The sequence below is a fragment of the Podarcis tiliguerta genome (assembly GCF_965153285.1).
Source record: "Podarcis tiliguerta genome assembly, chromosome: Z".
NCBI lineage: Eukaryota > Metazoa > Chordata > Lepidosauria > Squamata > Lacertidae > Podarcis > Podarcis tiliguerta.
Window position 1 is genome coordinate 25501014 of NC_139553.1, and position 20937 is coordinate 25521950.

Consider the following 20937-nt stretch of genomic DNA (forward strand, 5'->3'; position numbering starts at 1 on the left):
TGTGCGGCTTGTCCAGTGGAGCAAAAACTCTTCAGGATCCAGATAGGTTTCCTCCTGCACACACATACACACACACACACACACACACACACCTGCTCACCTTTCCCCCTTTTGTTCCGCTACAGTCGCATTTGGATCCTGATGAACATCCATGGCATGCCTAGAAAAGAGAAATAAAAAGAGAACATTAAAAGTTTGCAAAGAACTTTCCCACCCCACCAAATATGTGCTAATGAGGAGGAATTTCAATCGCTTGTTTTATGAACACAGTTTAAGGTTAGCACACTTCATCAATCGGGGGGGGGGGGATTGGGAGTGCAACATGTGAATTTTAATCAGTTAAATGGACTGACCTCACATATTCTTTTAAGAATAATCTCAACCCTGAAAGGGGGAGAAATGCAGATCACCTTGCTTCTCCCTTTACAACCTCTCAAAAAAAAAAGACAAAAACCAAGAAGAAGCAACAACAGCCAACCCTAGTTTTTCCCGCAAGACAACATTGGATATATTAATTGGATGTTTTTTATCAGAAACTTAATAAAAATGATTAAAAAAAAGAAAAGAACACACTCTGATTCATGCCCATGCCATCCCACACCCTAAGGGTGCTTCTAAATGACCGATTTATTGACCTTTCACTCTGTTTGCAGGGAGGCAAGAAGTCTTTAGTGTTAAGTTGTGGGTGAACATATCAGATGACACAGCGATTCTTCAAACAGCTCTTGTTTATTCACAGGCCAGGACAGAACTGAACTGAAGAGTTCAGCCAGCCTGCTTATATAGAGCTCCATTAGAACGCAACAGTAACCACTTTCTGTAACTATCCAATCACTGAATGTCACTTTCGATCCCTTATTTGCATATGTGGACCTGAATCATCTACAGTATCCCCCTGCTGGCCCAGGGTGAGAACTTCAGTACATAACGTTTAGCAAGTGCTTTTCCAGACTCCTCACTGCATTTTACCAGTCACTTTCCTTATCTCAAGAAGTCGGATCTCCTGGGGGAAGCAGGTTTGTTGCACAAGAACTCCAACTCAGCTTTCATTGTGCAACCCGGATGTGCTGGGATGTGACTGAACCACACCTTAAAACAGCAACAGCACCCCCCTACCTCCCTGATCTTCCCCTGCCTCAACCGGGGTCCCCTCGTATCTGCACAGAAATCTGTTTCCCAAATAATTCTCCTCCCTTCATAATAATCACCCCTCCTTAAATAGACACCGGCTTCCTGTCTATTCCCAAATCTAGTACATGTTCCTTGACCTTGCCTTCAGAGCCCTCCATCGCCTTGCCCCCCCCAACTCTTCTCCCCGCAGCCCTGCCGTTCATCTTCACTCTTCCACCCTCCCCTTTCCAAAGCTCTACCTGATACTTCAAGCATCTATAGAATGGGTCAGCAAACTTTTTCAGCAGGGGGCCAGTCCACTGTCCCTCAGACCTTGTGGGGGGCCGGACTATATTTTTTTTGGGGGGGGAATGAATGAATTCCTATGCCCCATAAATAACCCAGAGGTGCATTCTAAATAAAAGTACACATTCTACTCACGTAAAAACACCGGGCAGGCAGCACAAATAACCCAGAGATACATTTTAAATAAAAGGACACATTCCACTCATGTAAAAACACGCTGACTCCTGGACCATCTGAGGGCCGGATTGAGAAGGCGATTAGGTCGCATCCAGCCCACGGTCCTTAGTTTGCATACCCATGAGCTACAGCAAGTCTCCCTTGCTCCCCATACAACGTATTTTCCGTTCTATAAGATGCACCCGACCATAAGACGCACCTAGTTTTTAGAGGAGGAAAACAAGAAAAAAAATATTCTGAATCAAATGTTGTACTAAACTATTTAATAAACAACCAAAGGGTTTCATCAGGATACCCTGAACCTTGAAGATACTTATATCACCCCCCCACCCCACCCCACCCCACCCCACCCCCATCCAAGGAAGCTGCTAGGTAGGAGATCAGGACAGCCAAAAGGAAGAACTTTGCACAATGTAAAAGACAGAACTTGCTACAAGACTGAGCGACAACTACTAGCTTGGGTAACTTCAAAAGGGGATTAGACAAGGGGCGCTTCCATTTCTCCTCCCGCTTTGCTGAAGGGGCGCTGCGCAGCTTTCCCTCTCTGTGCAGTGCCACTCCAGAGAAGCGAAGTCAGAACAGCAAGAGGGATTGCTGCGCAGCGATCCCTCTTGCTGTTCTGGCTTCTGGGATAGCCACGCATTCCTCCTGCTGCCCTGAAGAGGCTTCACACAGCTATCCCACTGCTTTCACTGCACAGCGATCCCTCTTGCTGTTCTGGCTTCAGCAATAGCTGCGCAGCCTGCATTCACTCCATAAGACGCACATTTCCTCTTACTTTTTAGGAGGGAAAAAGTGCATCTTATACAGCAAAAAATACGGTACTTGGAACTGCCTCCCAGGACACCTGTGTGCTGGCATTTCTTCACATCCAACCCACCTCAAAGCCCACTTTTCCTTTGAGGCCTTTGGCATAACCCTCTCATTCTCACATCTTGCTGTGAAGCCTAAGCATCTGTAATTGAATCCACTGCGTATTGTTTCCATGCTTACACTTGCCCCCTCTTTCTCCATTTTCTCTGCATCTATGTTTTTTTATTATTATTGTAACTGCTCAGGGCAGAGGCCTATCCTTGTGCACTCTGAAAAGCACCGAGAGAACTGAAGATGAGCCACTGCATGTGTAAACATACATGTTTATATGAACACACACATACACACACTGCTATTACACAGGCTTCTGAAGTCATCATGGCTTGTTCTAATCAGTGATTGTTCCATATATATGAACTGTTATGTGAGGCCCACCTAAAAAGTAGTGTGTAACAACTTCTTTTGTTTCATTTGAGAACATGTCACAGCAGACCTTGTAAGAGGAATTCTTTGTTCTCTTTCACACGCACAATGGGAAATGCCTCTTCTAAAACAACACAAGTGTGTGTTGTAAAAAAATCTGTTGCCTGATTAGACAGGCCTTTTAAAACCAACTAAGCCAACCTAACATGTGTCCCCATACATTTCACATTTTCCTGATTACAGGGAAGAAGCAATTTCTTGAAGGTTCTTGCCTTCATTGTTGCACCACTCATGCAGATAGTTCTTTATACTTATTAAACTGGCTGGTTTATTTCTGCACGGACTCAAGAGCCGTATCTTTTTCACCTAGCCAGGAATTGTCGCAATAAGAATGCCAGCCAATAGGTGGCACACCTTGCTTTCAGTTGGAAGATGCAGGTAAGGCAAATCTGTCCAGTTCTGAGGGAAATAATAACTTCCTCACCTTCTCTGATGCTTTTGGCACCCAGAGCTAAAAGGACAGTGGTACCTTGGGCTACATACGCTTCAGATTACATACGCTTCAGGTTACAGACTCCGCTAACCCAGAAATAGTATCTCAGGTTAAGAGCTTTGCTTCAGGATGAGAACAGAAATAGTGCTCCAGCGGCACGGCAGCAGCAGGAGGCCCCATTAGCTAAAGTGATGCTTCAGGTTAAGAACAGTTTCAGGTTAAGAACAGACCTCCGGAATGAATTAAGTACTTAACCCGAGGTACCACTGTAAAGTTAATATTCTATTGAAAAATCAAGAGGTGGGAGGCAAGAACAAATGATGGTATGTCGCAGCAGCTAGAATTTTGAGCATTTAACTTCATTGACCTAGTTTCCAGGCAAGTTCATCTTCATATGTGTGTGTGTTTAACTTGTACACTGTTTTTCTACAATGTTGTATATTTTGTTATTGAGTACAGCAGCAGCAGCAACAAAACTCTACAATTTAAAATGAAACAAAGTTACAATGAAAATACAATTTAAAACTAATAATGATATTTAGTAATCCATTTCAGCTCCTGCAGCCAATCGGAAGTCGCAGAAGCCCCGTCAGACATTCGGCTTCCAAAAATAGTTCGCAAACCGGAACAGTCACTGTTGGGTTTGTGGCATTCGGGAGCCAAAATGTTCGAAAACTAAGCTGTTCGAAAACCATGGTACGACTGTATTACAAGATCATTATTTCTTCAGAATGCCAGAAAAAAATGTAACCACTCCCAGTTAAAATAAAACATTAAGCGAAGTCGTAAGAGACCAGAAGAAAAAACAGCAAAAAAATAAAATAAAAATTGCTAAAGGCCATGAATAAAAGATCAATTTGGCAGCCACGTTGTGCAATTGTACAGAAAGCACAAATATACAGTGGTACCTCAGGCTACATACGCTTCAAGTTACATACACTTCAGGTTACAGACTCCGCTAACCCAGAAATAGTGCTTCAGGTTAAGAACTTTGCTTCAGGATGAGAACAGAAATCGTGCCCTGGCGGCGCGGCGGCAGCAGGAGGCCCCATTAGCTAAAGTGGTGCTTCAGGTTAAGAACGGACCTCTGGAATTAAGTACTTAACCCGAGGTACCACTGTAATTAACAATATTAAAGGTAAAGGAACCCCTGACCATTAGGTCCAGTCGTGGCTGACTCTGGGGTTGAGGCGCTCATGACTAAGCCGCTTCTGGTGAACCAGAGCAGCACATGGAAACGCCGTTTACCTTCCCGCTGGAGCAGCACCTATTTATCTACTTGCACTTTGACGTGCTTTCGAATTGCTAGGTTGGCAGGAGTAGGGGCTGAGCAACGGGAGCTCACCCCATCGTGGGGACTTGAACCGCCGACCTTTTGATCAGCAAGTCCTAGGCTCTGTGGTTTAACCCACAGTGCCACCCTCGTCCCTTAATTAACAATATTGCTAGTCATTTAATTATTGCACTCTGACTCTGTTGTTCATGTCTGATTGTAGATACTGCTGCCACCCAAATCAATAAGTCTTCTTTGAGTATTTGTATGTTTTTCCATAAATGAGTAAATCTGCATATGTTTCCAGGAGCAGAAATAAACAAGAAAAGGGATTATTTATTCTTCTGGGTGGGTGTGCACCTTTTATGCAACACAGCATATGCTTTAGAGGATTGAGTTCATCCTATGTGAGAAAGAAGGTTTCAAGTCTGGAAACCTGCAGATTGCAGGTACTAAATATTATTATTACAATTATCAGAGACGCCTCTTTAGTTTATCAGTAAGATATTGCTCAGCAAATTGATGCCATAGTAACTCAGTACAGCAATGAGCGAAACAGAATGCCCGTTTACAAAGAAACTTGTCATACACCAGAAAGTGTAAAAAACCCAGCCTTTTAAACTATTAACCGAATCATTTGTTAGATCTCTCTCGCTGAAGTTTATCCCCCTTCATAACAGCACCCACCCCCTAAAGACTCAGTGAAGGGTAAATAAGCCTGCACAAAGCTCCTCAAAGTCACAATTAAGATTTTTTTATTTTTTTACCACAAATCCACAGCAGACAATACCTGAGGACCAACTGCTGTGTCACAAAACAGAGACCAGCATTTCAAGCTGCCAGAAAATTTCACCAGACAGGCAGGAGGTTCAAAGGAATACATGGAGCAGGAGGCAGAGAAAGAGCAGAACGGTAGAGTTGGAAGGGATCTCAAGGATCTTCTAGTACAACCCCCTGCAATGCTAATGAATCCCTGACAAATGGCCACCCAACCTTTTTTTAAAAAAAACAACAACAATAAAGGAGAGACCACAATCTCTTGAGGTAGTCCATTCCAGCATCTAACAGTTCCTACTGACAGAAAGCATCTTCCTGATGCTTAGTCGGAATCTCCTTCCTTGTAACTAGTATCTGTTGGTTCAGATCCAACCTCTGGAGGAACACAAAACAAACTTGCTCCATCTTCCATGTGACAGCCTTTCAGATATTTGAAGACTGCTGTCATAGTACCTCTCAGTCTTCTCTTCTCCAGGCTAAACATATCCAACTCCATCAACTATTCCTCATAAGGCATTTTATCATCTTGGACACCTGCCAGTGCGCAGATTCCAGCTTGACAACACCCTTCTTAAACTGTAGTACCCAGAACTGGACACAATAATCTAGGTGGAGTCTGACCAAAGCAGAATAGAGTGGTACTATTAGTTCCCTTGAACTGGACGCTATACTTCTGTTGATGCATCCTAGAATAGCATTAGCTTTCTTTGGTGTTGCATCACACTGTTGACTCATGTGATCTATGAAGATCTTTTTCACATGCACTACAATGAAATGAGGTATCCCCCATCCTATATTTGTGCATCTGATTATTCCTGCCTAAGTGCAGAACCTGAACATTTGTCCCTAATGAAATTCATTTCGTTAGTTTTGGGCCAATTCTCCAGCAAATTGATGCCATAGTAACGAAGTACAGGTACAGCAATGAGCGAAACAGAATGCCCATTTACAAAGAATGTGAAAGTCACATTGAATCCTCATTTTATTTTCTGATGTATTAGCTACCCCTTCCAGTCACCTGCAAATTTGGTAAGCATCCCTTCTATTCCTTCATTCAAATCATTTATAAAGATGTTGAGCAACACCAAGCCCAGAACAGAACCCTGTGGTACCCCACTTGTCACTTTTTCCAGGATGGCAAGAAACCATTGTTGAGCACACTTTGGGTTCAGCTACAAATCCATCTAACAGTAACATCACTTGGTCCACATATTACCAGCTTCTCTATGAGAATATCAAGGGGGGATTTTGTCAAAAGCCTTACTGAAATGAAGACACACTACATCCACAACAATCCCTTGATCCACCAGTCATGTAACTCTACCAAAAAGAAGAAAAATGAAAGAAATGAGATTTGTCTGGCATGACTTGTTTTTGAGAAATCCATGCTGGATCTCAGTAATCACAGCATCCTTTTCTAAGTGCTCACATGCTGTTTAAAACAACTCAAGCTGACTTGTTAGTAATTGCCTGGGTCCTCTCCTCCCTCCCTTTTTGAATACTGTGACATTTGCCCAGCTGCAGTCCACAGGGACCTCACCTGTTCTTCAACAATTTCCAAAAATTATAGACAGAGGCTCTGAGATTACCGTATTTTTCGCTTCATAAGACACACTTTTTTCCTCCTAAAAAGTAAGGGGAAATGTCTGTGCATCTTATGGAGCGAATGCCTATGGATGGCGGGGGGGGGGTCCTGCTGCAGCCACAAGCAGAGGATCCATGGTTCCCCTTCCTTCCCTCCTCCGTGGCTCGCTTTGAAGCAGCAAAGCGAGAGAGGAGCCGCTTACACGGGAGAGGAGCCGCTTACACAGGTGCAGCAAAGCTTTTCAGCGAGCTGAGCCGGGGAGGAGGGAGAGGAGGAGAGCCATCTCGCTTTAAAGGAGCAAAATGGGAAAGGAGAGGAGAGGAGCTGCTTACACCTGTGTAAGCGGCTCCTGTCTGGTTGGCTCCTTTAAAGCAACCGTGCTCTCTTTCCCTCCCTCCTCCCCACTCAGCTCACCGAAAAGCTCCTTCTCCACACACCCCACGCGTGCTCCTTGTCCCTTCAGTGTTTTTCCTTCCCTCCCCACTTAAAATGCGGTTACAAAGCACGGATCCACATGGATCCTCAGGATTTTTGCATTGGGTCACCCCAAATTCACCATCAGATCACAAAGCATGTCCATGGCTACAGCCTGCACCAAAAAAAGTATGCACCCACTGTTGCCTGGGGCCACAATGGCGCAAAAACGTGGTTACAAAGCACAGATCCACATGGATCCTCAGGATTTTAGCATTGGGTCACCCCAAATTCACCATCAGATCACAAAGCATGTCCATGGCTACAGCCTGCACCAAAAAAATTATGCATCCACTGTTGCCTTGGGCCACAATGGCGCAAAAACGTGGTTACAAAGCACAGATCCACATGGATTCTCAGGATTTTTGCATTGGGTCACCCCAAACTCACCATCAAATCACATGTCTTTGGCCACAGCATGAACCACAAAAATCATACATCCACTTGTTTTTCAGTTTGGGGGTATTTAAAACTATGAAAATTGGCTATATCGTGAAATCAATCTTAAAAAAAAAATCAGTCAGAAACTTTAAATGCTGAGATGTAAGGAAATAAGACCTAGCAAGAAAAAGATTAAAAGAATGTAAAATTATGCATTATATTCAATTATGAGTACATCAAATTAGGCTTAAATTATTTAAAAAATAATTATTCATTTCAGAAATACAAAATATGAGACATTTTAAAATGTTTTCTGAGACTGCAGTTCAGAGAAGTCTTTCGTATATGCTAGATGTGTATGCTATTATGAGGTGAGGGGAGAGACACGGCCTTCTTCCATCTGCCTTAACCCGCCCCTCCCCCCAGCCCTAGCCCTGGGAGTCCTTATAAGGAAGCTGTGCCTTGATTAAAACCACTGCAACACTAGATGAGTTCATTGATGATCTAACAGATAAAATAGAATGTTTGATTCCTATTTCTTTCATAGCAAAGTCACAGTCTTCCTTCCTTAAAAATTTAAAAGAAAACCTTCCTTCACACACTGCCATTATTCTACAAGATTTCAGTGAAAACTTTTCATTCATCACCCAAGATGAGGTACAAGAGTACCACTGGACTTCTGATTCTAGTACTTAGTATCCTGTGGTAGTGCCGGGTTGTTGTTTTTTTAAGATTGATTTCACGATACAGTGGTACCTCGGGTTATAGACGCTTCAGGTTACATATGCTTCAGGTTACATAACCCTGCTAACCCAGAAATAGTACCTCGGGTTAAGAACTTTGCTTCAGGATGAGAACAGAAATTGTGCTCTGGCAGCGTGGCAGCAGCGGGAGACCCCATTAGCTAAAGTGGTGCTTCAGGTTAAGAACAGTTTCAGGTTAAGAACGAACCTCTGGAACGAATTACCGTATTTTTCGCCCTATAGGACGCACTTTTTCCCCTCCAAAAATGAAGGGGAAATGTGTGTGCGTCCTATGGGGCGAATGCAGGCTTTCGCTGAAGCCTGGAGAGCGAGAGGGGTCGGTGCGCACCAACCCCTCTCGCTCTCCAGGCTTCAGGAGAGCCGCAGCGCCAGCCCCACAAGGTCGGGGGACAGCAGGGAGGCAGAACGCCGCCATCCCGCTGTCTCCCTATGTGGTTTAGAGGCTGACGGCGGGGAGATGCGTGCTTCTCCCCGCCGCCAGCCCCGCAAGCTCCGGGGACAGCGAGGAGGCGCGGCGCGTCTTCCCCCTGTCCCCGGACCTGTTCTGCATGCAGGCGGTGGGGAGAAGAGCGCTTCTCCCCGCTGCCTGCCCTCAAGCTCCGGGGACAGCTGGGAGGCGCGGCGCGTCTTCCCGCTGTCCCCGGACCTGTTCTGCATGCAGGCGGTGGGGAGAAGAGCGCTTCTCCCCGCTGCCTGCCCGCAAGCTCCGGGGACAGCTGGGAGGCGCAGCGCGTCTTCCCGCTGTCCCCGGACCTGTTCTGCATGCAGGCGGTGGGGAGAAGAGCGCTTCTCCCCGCTGCCTGCCCTGCAAGCTCCGGGGACAGCGGGGAGGCGCGGCGCGCCTTCCCCCTGTCCCCGGACCTGACGTGAAGGCTGGCGGCGGGGAGAAGAGCGCTTCTCCCCGCTGCCTGCCCCGCAAGCTCCGGGGACAGCTGGGAGGCGCGGCGCGTCTTCCCGCTGTCCCCGGACCTGTTCTGCATGCAGGCGGTGGGGAGAAGAGCGCTTCTCCCCGCTGCCTGCCCGCAAGCTCCGGGGACAGCTGGGAGGCGCGGCGCATCTTCCCGCTGTCCCCGGACCTGTTCTGCATGCAGGCGGTGGGGAGAAGAGCGCTTCTCCCCGCTGCCTGCCCGCAAGCTCCGGGGACAGCTGGGAGGCGCGGCGCGTCTTCCCGCTGTCCCCGGACCTGTTCTGCATGCAGGCGGTGGGGAGAAGAGCGCTTCTCCCCGCTGCCTGCCCGCAAGCTCCGGGGACAGCTGGGAGGCGCGGCGCGTCTTCCCGCTGTCCCCGGACCTGTTCTGCATGCAGGCGGTGGGGAGAAGAGCGCTTCTCCCCGCTGCCTGCCCCGCAAGCTCCAGGGACAGCGGGGAGGCGCGGCGCGTCTTCCCCCTGTCCCCGGACCTGACGTGAAGGCTGGCGGCGGGGAGAAGAGCGCTTCTCCCCGCTGCCTGCCCCGCAAGCTCCGGGGACAGCTGGGAGGCGTGGCGTGTCTTCCCGCTGTCCCCGGACCTGTTCTGCATGCAGGCGGTGGGGAGAAGAGCGCTTCTCCCCGCTGCCTGCCCGCAAGCTCCGGGGACAGCTGGGAGGCGCAGCGCGTCTTCCCGCTGTCCCCGGACCTGTTCTGCATGCAGGCGGTGGGGAGAAGAGCGCTTCTCCCCGCTGCCTGCCCCGCAGGCTCCGGGGACAGCGGGGAGGCGCGGCGCGTCTTCCCCCTGTCCCCGGACCTGACGTGAAGGCTGGCGGCGGGGAGAAGAGCGCTTCTCCCCGCTGCCTGCCCCACAAGCTCCGGGGACAGCTGGGGAGGCGCAGCGAGTCTTCCCCCTGTCCCCGGACCTGATGTGAAGGCTGGCGGTGGGGAGAAAAGCGCTTCTCCCCGCTCCTGGCCCCACAAGCGCCTGAGGGGGAAATAAAATTTTTTTTCTTTATTTCCCCCCCCAAAAAAAAAACATGGTGCGTCCTATGGGCTGGTGCGTCCTATGGGGCGAAAAATACGGTAAGTTCTTAACCTAATGTACCACTGTATAGCCAATTTTCATAGCTTTAAATACCCCAAACTGAAAAACAAGTCTGCACTTTTTAAAAACCCCCTGTAATAACCAATATTATTTTAGATTTTAAGATGAACAACTTTGTTTCATTATTTTTTTCTATTACAGCTATGGATTGTAGGAAAGTTGTACCCAGTACCCATTCCCCCCCCCCAAGATGTCCAAAAAACGTAAAATTTTGTTAGAAGACAAAAGAGACCCATAAATTTTATTCTTTGTTGAGAAAGAGCATGTCTTTGCAATAATTTTCACCATCAAAAACTTTTGTTTCCATCGTGTCCTCACGCTGAAAATTTAGGTTTCCTAAACCTCATTTTTCCACCAAAAAAACTACATCTATACATTTTTTTAAGGCATTTATAAAATCTTTTGAGTATTTTCCCCTGAAATCCACATCATGTTATTGAGCTCTGTGTAAAACTGCAAAGAGATCTGATCATTGGTTATGGAGAAAAAATATAAAATGCACACAAGGCCGAGGATCTCAAGAGGGACAGAAACACAGATTTCACGAAACTTTGAAGTGCTATAAAATTAAAACCATTTGAGATAGAGGGGGGGGGGAATCTAAGGGGGTTTCTTTCAACCATAAGGGAAGGGTGTACACCAAGTTTCATCAAAATCCAAGATGGTGGGTGGCAAAACCCTTGTTGTTTGCGTTGATTTGATGTGGAATGACCTCTATCTTAGTGGCCATCCCTGCCTCCTGTGGAAGCGGGTTATGTACCGTATTTTTCACTCCATAAGACGCACATTTTTCCCTCCAGAAATTAAGGGAAAATGTGTGTGCATCCTATGGAGCGAATACAGGCTCCTTGGCTTCAGCGATAGCAATGCGAAGCCTCCGAAGTGCAGTGGGAGCGGTCCCGCTGCGCTCTGGAGGCTTCGCGTGGCTTTTGCTGAAGCCTGGAGAGCGAGAGGGGTCTGTGCACACCAACCCCTCTCACTCTCCAGGCTTCAAAGAGCCTCTGGAGCACGGCAGGACCGCTCCCACTGCGCTTCGGAGACTTCGGGTTCCTTTAGCTGAAGGGTAGGTGCCCCTTCAGCTAAGCGGGAGGAGAAATGGAAGAGGCTCCGTTTGTCCTGACCCTTCGCTGAAGGGGCGCTGCGCAGAGAGGGGGAGAATTTTTTTTCTTGTTCTCCCCCTCTAAAACCAGGTGCATCCTATGGTCGGGTGCATCTTATAAAGCGAAAAATACAGTACTGTAGTTAAAATATGCACACCGTGAATAAGTACTTTATTTGATCTGAGAGTAGCTCATTTGGTAGAGCATGAGACTCTTAATCTGGGGGTCATAGGTTTGATCCCCACGTTGGGCAAAATATTCTTGCATTGCAGTGAGTTGGATTAGATGATGCTTGTCGCCCATTCCAACTCTACAATTCTGTGATTCTGAATCTTTTCTTCCTCCCAAAATTAAGCCCCACCTTCAAGTAGCCGAATAACCATCCTCTTCCATGTTCAGAACTCATCAGGTAGGATGGCTAATTTTTGTATTTTGCCAAGACACATGAAATTTTAGATGGTCCTGATTAATCAAGATAACCCTGACCTTTTAGGGGATTTTGAGAACTTATTCATTTCCCTGAAGGCTTCCTTTATAAAAAACAAGAGAAGCTGTTATTACAACAACATCTGCAGCTAGAATAACATGTTGATGCCATTTACCCACATGAGGCGGCACAGTTAAGCCTGCAAACCTTGAGAGGATTAAAAATAAGGGGAGGGGGAGCACTCAACCTGCGAAAAAGAACATTTTGTACAAAATTAATTATCAGACAAAGCAGGCAAGCAAAATCATCTTGTTACATCTCCACTCTCTCCGTGCTTGAACAATCTTCCTCTTTCACCAAACCCAAGCTAAAAAGGTGTGACCTATTGCCTACCTGGCTAGCACGGGAAATGCCCTGGCTCACAGCCTATGCAAACCATTGTGTCTCTAAGCAAAAATAAAGAAGTGGCTTCACCTGCACAAACCTGAGGAAGACACAGGGGGAGGGGGGAAGATGTTCGCTGCTGGTTTCTCCAGCAAAAAAAGGTTTTTTTTTCAGCTTTTACCTATCTGCACAAGACAACTAGCATTTTGGGGATTTAGCCTCCCTCCCTTTAGATTCACTTCTCCAGGTTAAACCTAAGAAAAACTTGGCTGCTGGCTCAGGCCCATCTTGTCCTGTTCTTACACAGTGGCCAAATAGATGCCTGTGCAAAGCCCACAGCTTGCTCTTTAAACAATCCTCATCTTGAACACCTTCTTTTAAGACATGCTCTGGATTGTCAATGTTCTTAAAATGCATCACCTGTAACCTGCCAAAAATCAGGACCCAGCTATCCATATTTATATGGTGCAGGTCTTAGGTGAGGGGCAGTAGCACCCAAACCCCTGTGTCACAGGGGCAGCTCTCAGGCAGAGAGAACATCCAGCTTGATCTCTACTGCACTGCAGCCACTCCCTGCCCCCGGGTAATAACTAGAGATGGACGTATAGTTTTTGTCAGCCTAACCTAGCCAGATCGGGAGGCTTGCTGTTGGCTCTTCAGTTGCCTTATATGACTTTTTCTAGGCCTGGGTCCTCATTCTGAGAAACTCTTTCATGACTGAAAGTCCTAAAAAGACTCCTCCTCGTGCCACACCTGTCTTCCTGTCAGTTTGCTCCAGAACCTGACCACCAATCCATGTTAAATCAGGTTGTCTGAGCTGTAGCTCAGAAGTAGAGTACATGTTTTACATGTATAACTTGTGGGTGCCCATGGGGTGGTGCAGGGCAAGACACAAGGTAGCAGTTGTCACCTCCCACTAGAAGAACCATAATCTCCAGATTCCTAGCTTTCCTTTTTGTTTTAAAGTATCTTACATTTGCAAAATCTGAAATTTAAAGCAAAATACATAGGCAATACAGTGGTACCTCAGGTTACAGACGCTTCAGGTTACAGACTCCACTAACCCAGAAATAGTACCTTGGGTTAAGAACTTTGCTTCAGGATGAGAACAGAAATTGTGCTCCGGTGGCGCAGCAGCAGCGGGAGGCCCAATTAACTAAAGTGGTGCTTCAGGTTAAGAACAGTTTCAGGTTAAGAACGGACCTTTGGAATAAATTAAGTTCCTAACCCGAGGTACCACTGTATTCTCTTTTTTGCATGTGTGAGAAACTAAAATACTCCCCCTTTCAGTGCTTAATTCCTTCACCCCACCCCCCCCGGCAGAATAACTCCTTTGGTGCCTGTGTTGCCAGTTCAGTCTGCAGCAACATCAGAAAGGGCTGGGAAGTCTGTAGAGCTGCTGCCAGTCAGTGTGGACAATACTGAGCTAGATGGACCAGTGGTGTATAAAGGCAGCCTCCCATGTTCCTGTGATTGTTTCCCACCTGCTCTGGACTCCAGATACTGGCCTGTTTGGAAGATACCATTTGCTACCCAAGACCCATCTTTAGAGTAGCCTACAAAGCAGAGTCTATCAGCTTAAGTCTTATGCACGTATCCCAAAAAATATTTTTCCATCTTGTGCCGTTTCGCTTAATTCTCAGAATTATTAGCTTAGTTTTCAGAATTATTAGCTTAATTCTCAGAATTATTATTAGCTTAATTCTCAGAATTATTAGCTTAATTCTCAGAATTATTAGCTTCATTCTCAGAATTATTGCTAAGTGCCCAAATTAGTTGTGCGGCAATGTGCATTTATGGAAGCAGGCTTATACCATAATTATGGAAGCAGGCCACTGATATTAGTCCACGATTGTCAGCAGGCTTCCAATATCTTACCGAGGAGTGCTTCCCAGTCATGCTAGCTGAGATCTTCTAACTGGAAATGCTTGGAACTGAATCTGGAACCATCTGCATGCATGAAAAGCCTGTGCTTTACTACTGCTCCATGGGGTTCTATTAATCTCTGGTCGCCTTTCAATTAAAACCATTAAATATAGATATATCAGTCTGGGAAAACTTTTGTAAAGCAAAGGAAATGCCAACATTTAAGAGGAGTTTATAGAACACCTGGGGATTGGACAAACAACAGTTTGGTGGTATATGTGCCTGCATGCAATACCTTGCATGTAAACCTAAGGAAAGAGTGAGGGCCGTTTGGAGAAATGAGAAACCAAGCAAACAAATGCCAAACTGTTTAAGTCCTCTTTGTCCAGCTGGTCTCCTGTAAACAGCTTACATTGCATTGCTGATGGATCAAACTCCTCCACCGCCACATTAATGATGCAATGATTAAGTGACCTGATGCAAAAGCCGCAAAACAATGATATTTATCTGCAAAAAGATATTGGCCTTCCATCATCCCTGACACCAGCCAAACTGCCTGAAGAGGAGGGGAGCTGGAATCCAACATCTGGAGAGCAGCACATTGGATAACCATGATCTGTCACAAGAGGTGGAGAACCTTTGGCCCTCCAGATGGTGCTGAACGGCATCTTGCGTCAGTTCCAATCAGCATGGCCAGTACTCAAGGCCGATTGGAATTCTAGTTAAACAGCATCTGGAAGGCCAAATGCTCCATAACCCTGATCTACCAGCAAGGATTATCAGCAGAGAGAGGTTTGTGCTGTGTGTGCCAAGTACTGCAACAGGGATAGGGAAGCGGTGGTCCTCCACAAGTTGCGGACTACAACGTCCATCTTCCCCAGTCCCATTTGAGGGTTGGTGGGATTCATCTGGATTGCCTCATCCCTCTCTTATTTTGTTCATTTAACAATATATATATATATATATATATATATATATATATACACCTCTTGATAGTTAAAAAATAATATTGAAGCAGTTTACAAAAATATAAAACATTACATTTTTTGATGAAGTTAAAAAACAAATATTTAAATGATAATCCAGAAAATGATTGAAATCAGCAGCAGCTAAAAAGAAATAAAACACATGTAACTTCTATTTATCTGGATACACATACCCTTCAACATTTCTCCGATGAAAATAGGGATGTCCTTTTCCATAATGCTAGTTTTACTACTTATACCCCACACATCTTACTGGGTTGCCCCAGCCACTCTGGGCAGCTTTGAACATATATAAAAATATAATAAAACATAAAACACTATTTTTTAAAAAAAATCTTTCCCTATACTGGATTGCCTTCAGATGGCTCAGGGACTGGATAACTCCATACCCTCCAACATTTCTCCGATGAAAATGGGGACATTCTAAGAAAAACCGGACATCCCGGGATCAAATCAGAAACTGGGAGAGCTTCTCTAAATCAGGGACGTCCCTGGAAAATAGGGACACTTGGAGGGTCTGGGATAGACTCAACCAAACAGAAATGTTCTAAGCAGGTGCAGGGAAAAGTACAGTAATGGCTCCTGCCTGGTGTCAACAGGCCCAGAGTTTCAGAGTTTATGTTCTGCCATACTAAAATACCAATTTATTATAAATGTGGTACAAGTATTATGTAGCAGCTGTAACAGTGCCAGTTCTGCTGATTAAAGCAGTCGGTGAGGCAAAGATGGTGTAAGCTGATCCTGCAAGTTAAGTAAACTGTTCCCTAGCTGTTAATAGCTTTATATATTGAAAAATAAAGCATGTTCAGGTAAAGGATGAAGAAATGAACCAAAGTGCATGTTTAGCCTGGCACCCTCCAATGTATAAAGTCACCGGTAAGAACTTTATTAAGAATGTGAAATTATGCTCTAGGTCTGAGCTATGGAAGTGAGAAACACAGTACAACAGAATAACGGAGACTGGCAAGAGCTTACAGGTACTTGCAGATATATAAAATGAGGTATATGGTCAAAAGTGTGGTATTCCACAAATATTTGCTGAAGGTCTTACTCCGTGATCCTTTCCAAGCACTTCACTAAAACCTCACTCAACTGTGCGATCAAGGGGATTTAGTGCGCCAGCATTTATACTCTCCATTCAACAGCCGAAATGGGGTCTGACACATTAGTTTGTATCTGAAGAAGTAAAAAGCTACGGTATTCTCCTCCCCACTTCCTCTCACAAAAGAGACCCTGAAGGGCTCTTCTCTATGTACACACATTAACTCACTCTGCTCACTTCAAAAGAAAGGCATTTTGCTCAGACCAAGAAGACATGGAGCCAAAACCCACCCATTTCTGTACAGAGCTGCAATAAGATTTTCCTCCATGGATGAAAAAGATGAAAGAGTTTCCTGGAAAGCACAGAAACTTCACCAGTTTTTCTCTGCCTCACAGAGATCAAGTGTATTTAGCCAGCCCTTGTGGCATTTATAACCTATAATATGCTCTGTAATTAGCCAGTTCAGTTATTGGTCAAAGAGTTCTTACAAGTTATTAAAGTGATTATACACATCCCACGTGGTTGTGGCTCTATCAGATGTGCATCTTGCTGGAAGTCATATGGCAAAGATCATGTCAAACCAGGAGGGGTCCAGGTCCAGTATAATACAAGGGCTTAGAAGCAGCTTGAGACGAGGCATGATTATTGCAATGGAAGGTGAGAAAAAGTAGTGATGATTAGCTATCTTCACACCTTGCTTTCCTGGAGGCTTCTGAGGAAGTATAGGACCATGTGTGCAGCCTGGGAGTCATTTTGGACTCACAACTGTTCATGGAAGTGCAGGTCAGTTCTGTGTCCAGGGCAGCTGTCTACCAGCTCCATCTGGTACGCCTACCGGCCTGCAGACTGTCTCACCCTGGTTATCTCCCGCCTGGACTACTGCAATGCATTCTATGTGGGGCTACGTTTAAAGGTGACCTGGAAACTACAACTAATCCAGAATGTGACAGCTATATTGGTGACTGGGAGCAGCTGCTGGGACCATATAACACCGGTTCTGAATGGCTCCTTGTATGTTTTCAAGCACAATTCAGTGTCTTTGTGCTGACCTTTAAAGCCCTAAACAGTCTCAGCCCTGTATACCTGAAGGAGCATCTCCACCCCCATCATTCAGTCAGGACACTGAGGGGCTTCTGGTGGTTCCCTCACTGTAAGAAGTGAAGCTACAGGGAACCAGGCAGAGGGTCTTCTCAGTAGTGGTTCCCACCCTGTAGAATGGCCTCCCATGTGTAAAAGAGATAAACAACTACACGACTTTTAAAAGACATCTGAAAGCAGCCCTGTCAGATGGGCGGGGTACAAATAAAATAATTATAATTATTATAATTATTGAGAAGCCTGAACTGAATGCTGGAATATGCAGTACATGGCTTTCCACACTGATGGAAATAACACATACGCAAGGCTGAGAAAATCTACTCTTTCCCTTTCACATAGACATGATTAAGTAACTCAGTCCTGTGAATTTCCAAGGTGCTGAGAGTCCCTAAGGAAAATGGGTGAAATAAATTTTTGCTCCTTTTAATGATGGGGGGCGAGGGGTAGATATCAAATTTCAGAAAGAACTCTGAAGTACTGTATGCAATCCTTGAGTTAACTTGTGATTTAAGCCTCTAAATCTGGGTTAACGATTGTTGCTATTCACCTATGATACATCTCTGAACATCTCTATTATCTGCATGGCAGCAGCATATTTAGCATGCCTGATTTAGCATGAAGAAGACATAAGGCAATCCTTATAGAGAAGGCCAACAGCAACCACTCTACACAAACTCAATAGGCCGTGGAGACTTGCGACTCAGGGGGGCCTGGGAACACCACTGGATCCCAGAACTGCATGATCAAATCTCTAAGCAAAAAGTGCCAAAGCTTGCTGGAAAGGCCTTTTAAAAGTTAAACTGTCCCAAATCATCTGTAAATAAAGAGCTATTAAGTTAACAACGCACCTCACAACATCAGGTTGAAAACCAACCAGGATGGACATTTTTAAAAAAATATTCAGTGGGAAGGAGTGCCTGGAAGCAACCCTAAAGGCAAACCTGTCACTTCTTAGTTTATTTCTTTTTATTTATTTATTACATTTATATACCAACTTTATCTTCCAAGGATCTTGAAGTGGTGTACATGATTCACCTCATTCCTCACAACAACTCTGTGAGGTAGGTTAGCCTAAGAGATGGTGATTGGGCCAAGGTTACCCAGTAAGCTTCAAGGCTGAGTGGGGATTTGAACCCTAGTCCAGCAGCAGCTGATATATCCATGCAAGTGTTGGGGATCCATTTGGGTTCCATGAGTCTACCAGAGAAGACAGCATGAAACAGTCCTCTAAATAGACACTGGAAGATGGGCTCTTCAAAAAAATCATCATATGAACATCTATGCAAAAATAACACATAAAGGGAAAGACTTGGCATGCTAACTAAAAGGTAAAGGTAAAGGGAACCCCTGACCATTAGGACCAGTCGTGACCGACTCTGGGGTTGCGACGTTCATCTCACTTTACTTGCCAAGGGAGCCGGTGTACAGCTTCCGGGTCATGTGGCCAGCATGACTAAGTCACTTCTGGTGAACCAGAGCAGCACACGGAAATGCCGTTTACCTTCCCACCAGAGCGGTACCTATTTATCTACTTGCACTTTGACGTACTTTTGAACTGCTAGGTTGACAGGAGCAGGGACTAAGCAACGGGAGCTCACCCCATCGCGGAGATGCGAACCGCCAACCTTCTGATTGGCAAGTCCTAGGCTCTGTGGTTTAACCCACAGTATAAGTAGATAAATAGGTACCACTGCGGTGGGAAGGTAAAAGGCGTTTCCGTGCACTCTGGCTTCCATTATGGTGTTCCGCTGCACCAAAAGCAGTTTAGTCATGCTGGCCACATGATCCAGAAATCTGTCTGTGGACAGACACTGGCTCCCTCGACCTGGAGCGAGATGAGCACTGCACCCCATAGTCGCCTTTGACTGGACTTAACTGTCCAGGGGTCCTTTGCCTAATTACCTTTACATGCCCAAATAAGTGTCATGTTTTCAGAACATGTCCCAGGAACTTTGGGGAACTGTAACCTCAAAGTGTACTGATCACAGAAATTGAGAATGGTGTCTACACCAACAAGGGAAACATGCACAACATTACAACCTAGAGGTTTTCATGATTACATGAACATGTCCTCATTAAATTGTGTGGGAGCCATTCCCAGATAAGTATACATAGGACTTAGCAATATTTTCTTTGTTCCTGATGTTCTTTGACACAGCCACATCCCTAGGAAAGGTCTAGGCATTTTCAACTTGCCAGGTCTTCTCTCCACTCCCAGATTTCTCTGTATTCCTTCAAATCCTATTCATTTGTATTTTTATTCTGCCAGCTCCCCCTCCTTCAAACACAGCTTCCCTTGTTGATGCAATAAATCCAGACAATAGGTATTTAGCAGACTAGAAGAATACACCATTAAGAATATAGAAAACATAGGAAATTGCCTTATACCAAGTCAGGTCCGGAAGATCACAGAGTGGTTTATAATATAAAAACACAAAGATTTATATGATCAGTTAAGATATATCATAGATGGGATAACAGAACAAGGAGTGTTAAAACGGTTAGAGAGTAGTGCACAGGAAATGAGGGACAAGTTAGTGAACATATTTTTTTATCAAACCAAATAGGTAATGGTGGCAGAATATTGAAAATCCCTTATTAAGAAATATCATTAAGATATGGGCGAAATATAAAGGAAAACTTATACCAGCAAATTCTCCACTAACCCTGGTGGAGATGATAGAAGACTTCCCAGTAAATTGAAAAAAGGAAATTGAAAAAGAAGTAAAAGTGAAGAAAATACTTAAAATAAAGGATTGGGTGGGGGAAAATGAAGCAAAGAACAAACAAGAGAAGCTCTAACAGGAAGTAGAATAACTTGGTTTAACTGCATACAACTGGAGCAATGGACAAATAAGTGACACACTGTGCATAAAGGTAAAGGGTAAAGGGACCCCTGACCATTAGGTCCAGTCGTGGCCGACTCTGGGGTTGCGGTGCTCATCTCGCTTTATTGGCCGAGGGAGCCAGTGTACAGCTTCTGGGTCATGTGGCCAGCATGACTAAGCCGCTTCTGGTGAACCAGAGCAGCGCATGGAAACGCCGTTTACCTTCCCGCCGGAGCGGTACCTATTTATCTACTTGCACTTTGACATGCTTTCGGACTGCTAGGTTGGCAGGAGCAGGGGCTGAGCAACGGGAGCTCACCCCGTCACGGGGATTCGAACCGCCGACCTTCTGATTGGCAAGTCCTAGGCTCTGTGGTTTAACCCACAGCGCCACCCGCGTCCCTTGTGAATAGCTGCTTCCAATTGCCTCTTTACAGTCATCGCAGGGGAGGAGAGGGAAGTGCATGTTCAAATTCGAGGCTCAATAAGGCTCATCCATGTTGTACTAAGCTATGGTTTAGCATTATGTCTGAAGCAGATCAAAATGAATTAGTTTTATTCTGTGACACAACATAGGACCAAAGGGGGGTGGGGGAGAGAGTTGGAGAAAGCAGCAAG

The 20937-nt window shown here is 45.4% G+C and overlaps 1 protein-coding gene across 1 annotated transcript in view; it reads right to left on the reverse strand.

Moving 5' to 3' along the window:
* Positions 1-20937, reverse strand: part of COL4A5 (collagen type IV alpha 5 chain) — a 132374-nt gene that overhangs the window by 83957 nt on the left and 27480 nt on the right. Inside the window, exon 2 of the mRNA XM_083423348.1 lies at positions 101-160. Coding sequence (XP_083279474.1) covers positions 101-160 — 60 coding nt within the window. The remainder of the gene's footprint in view (positions 1-100; positions 161-20937) is intronic.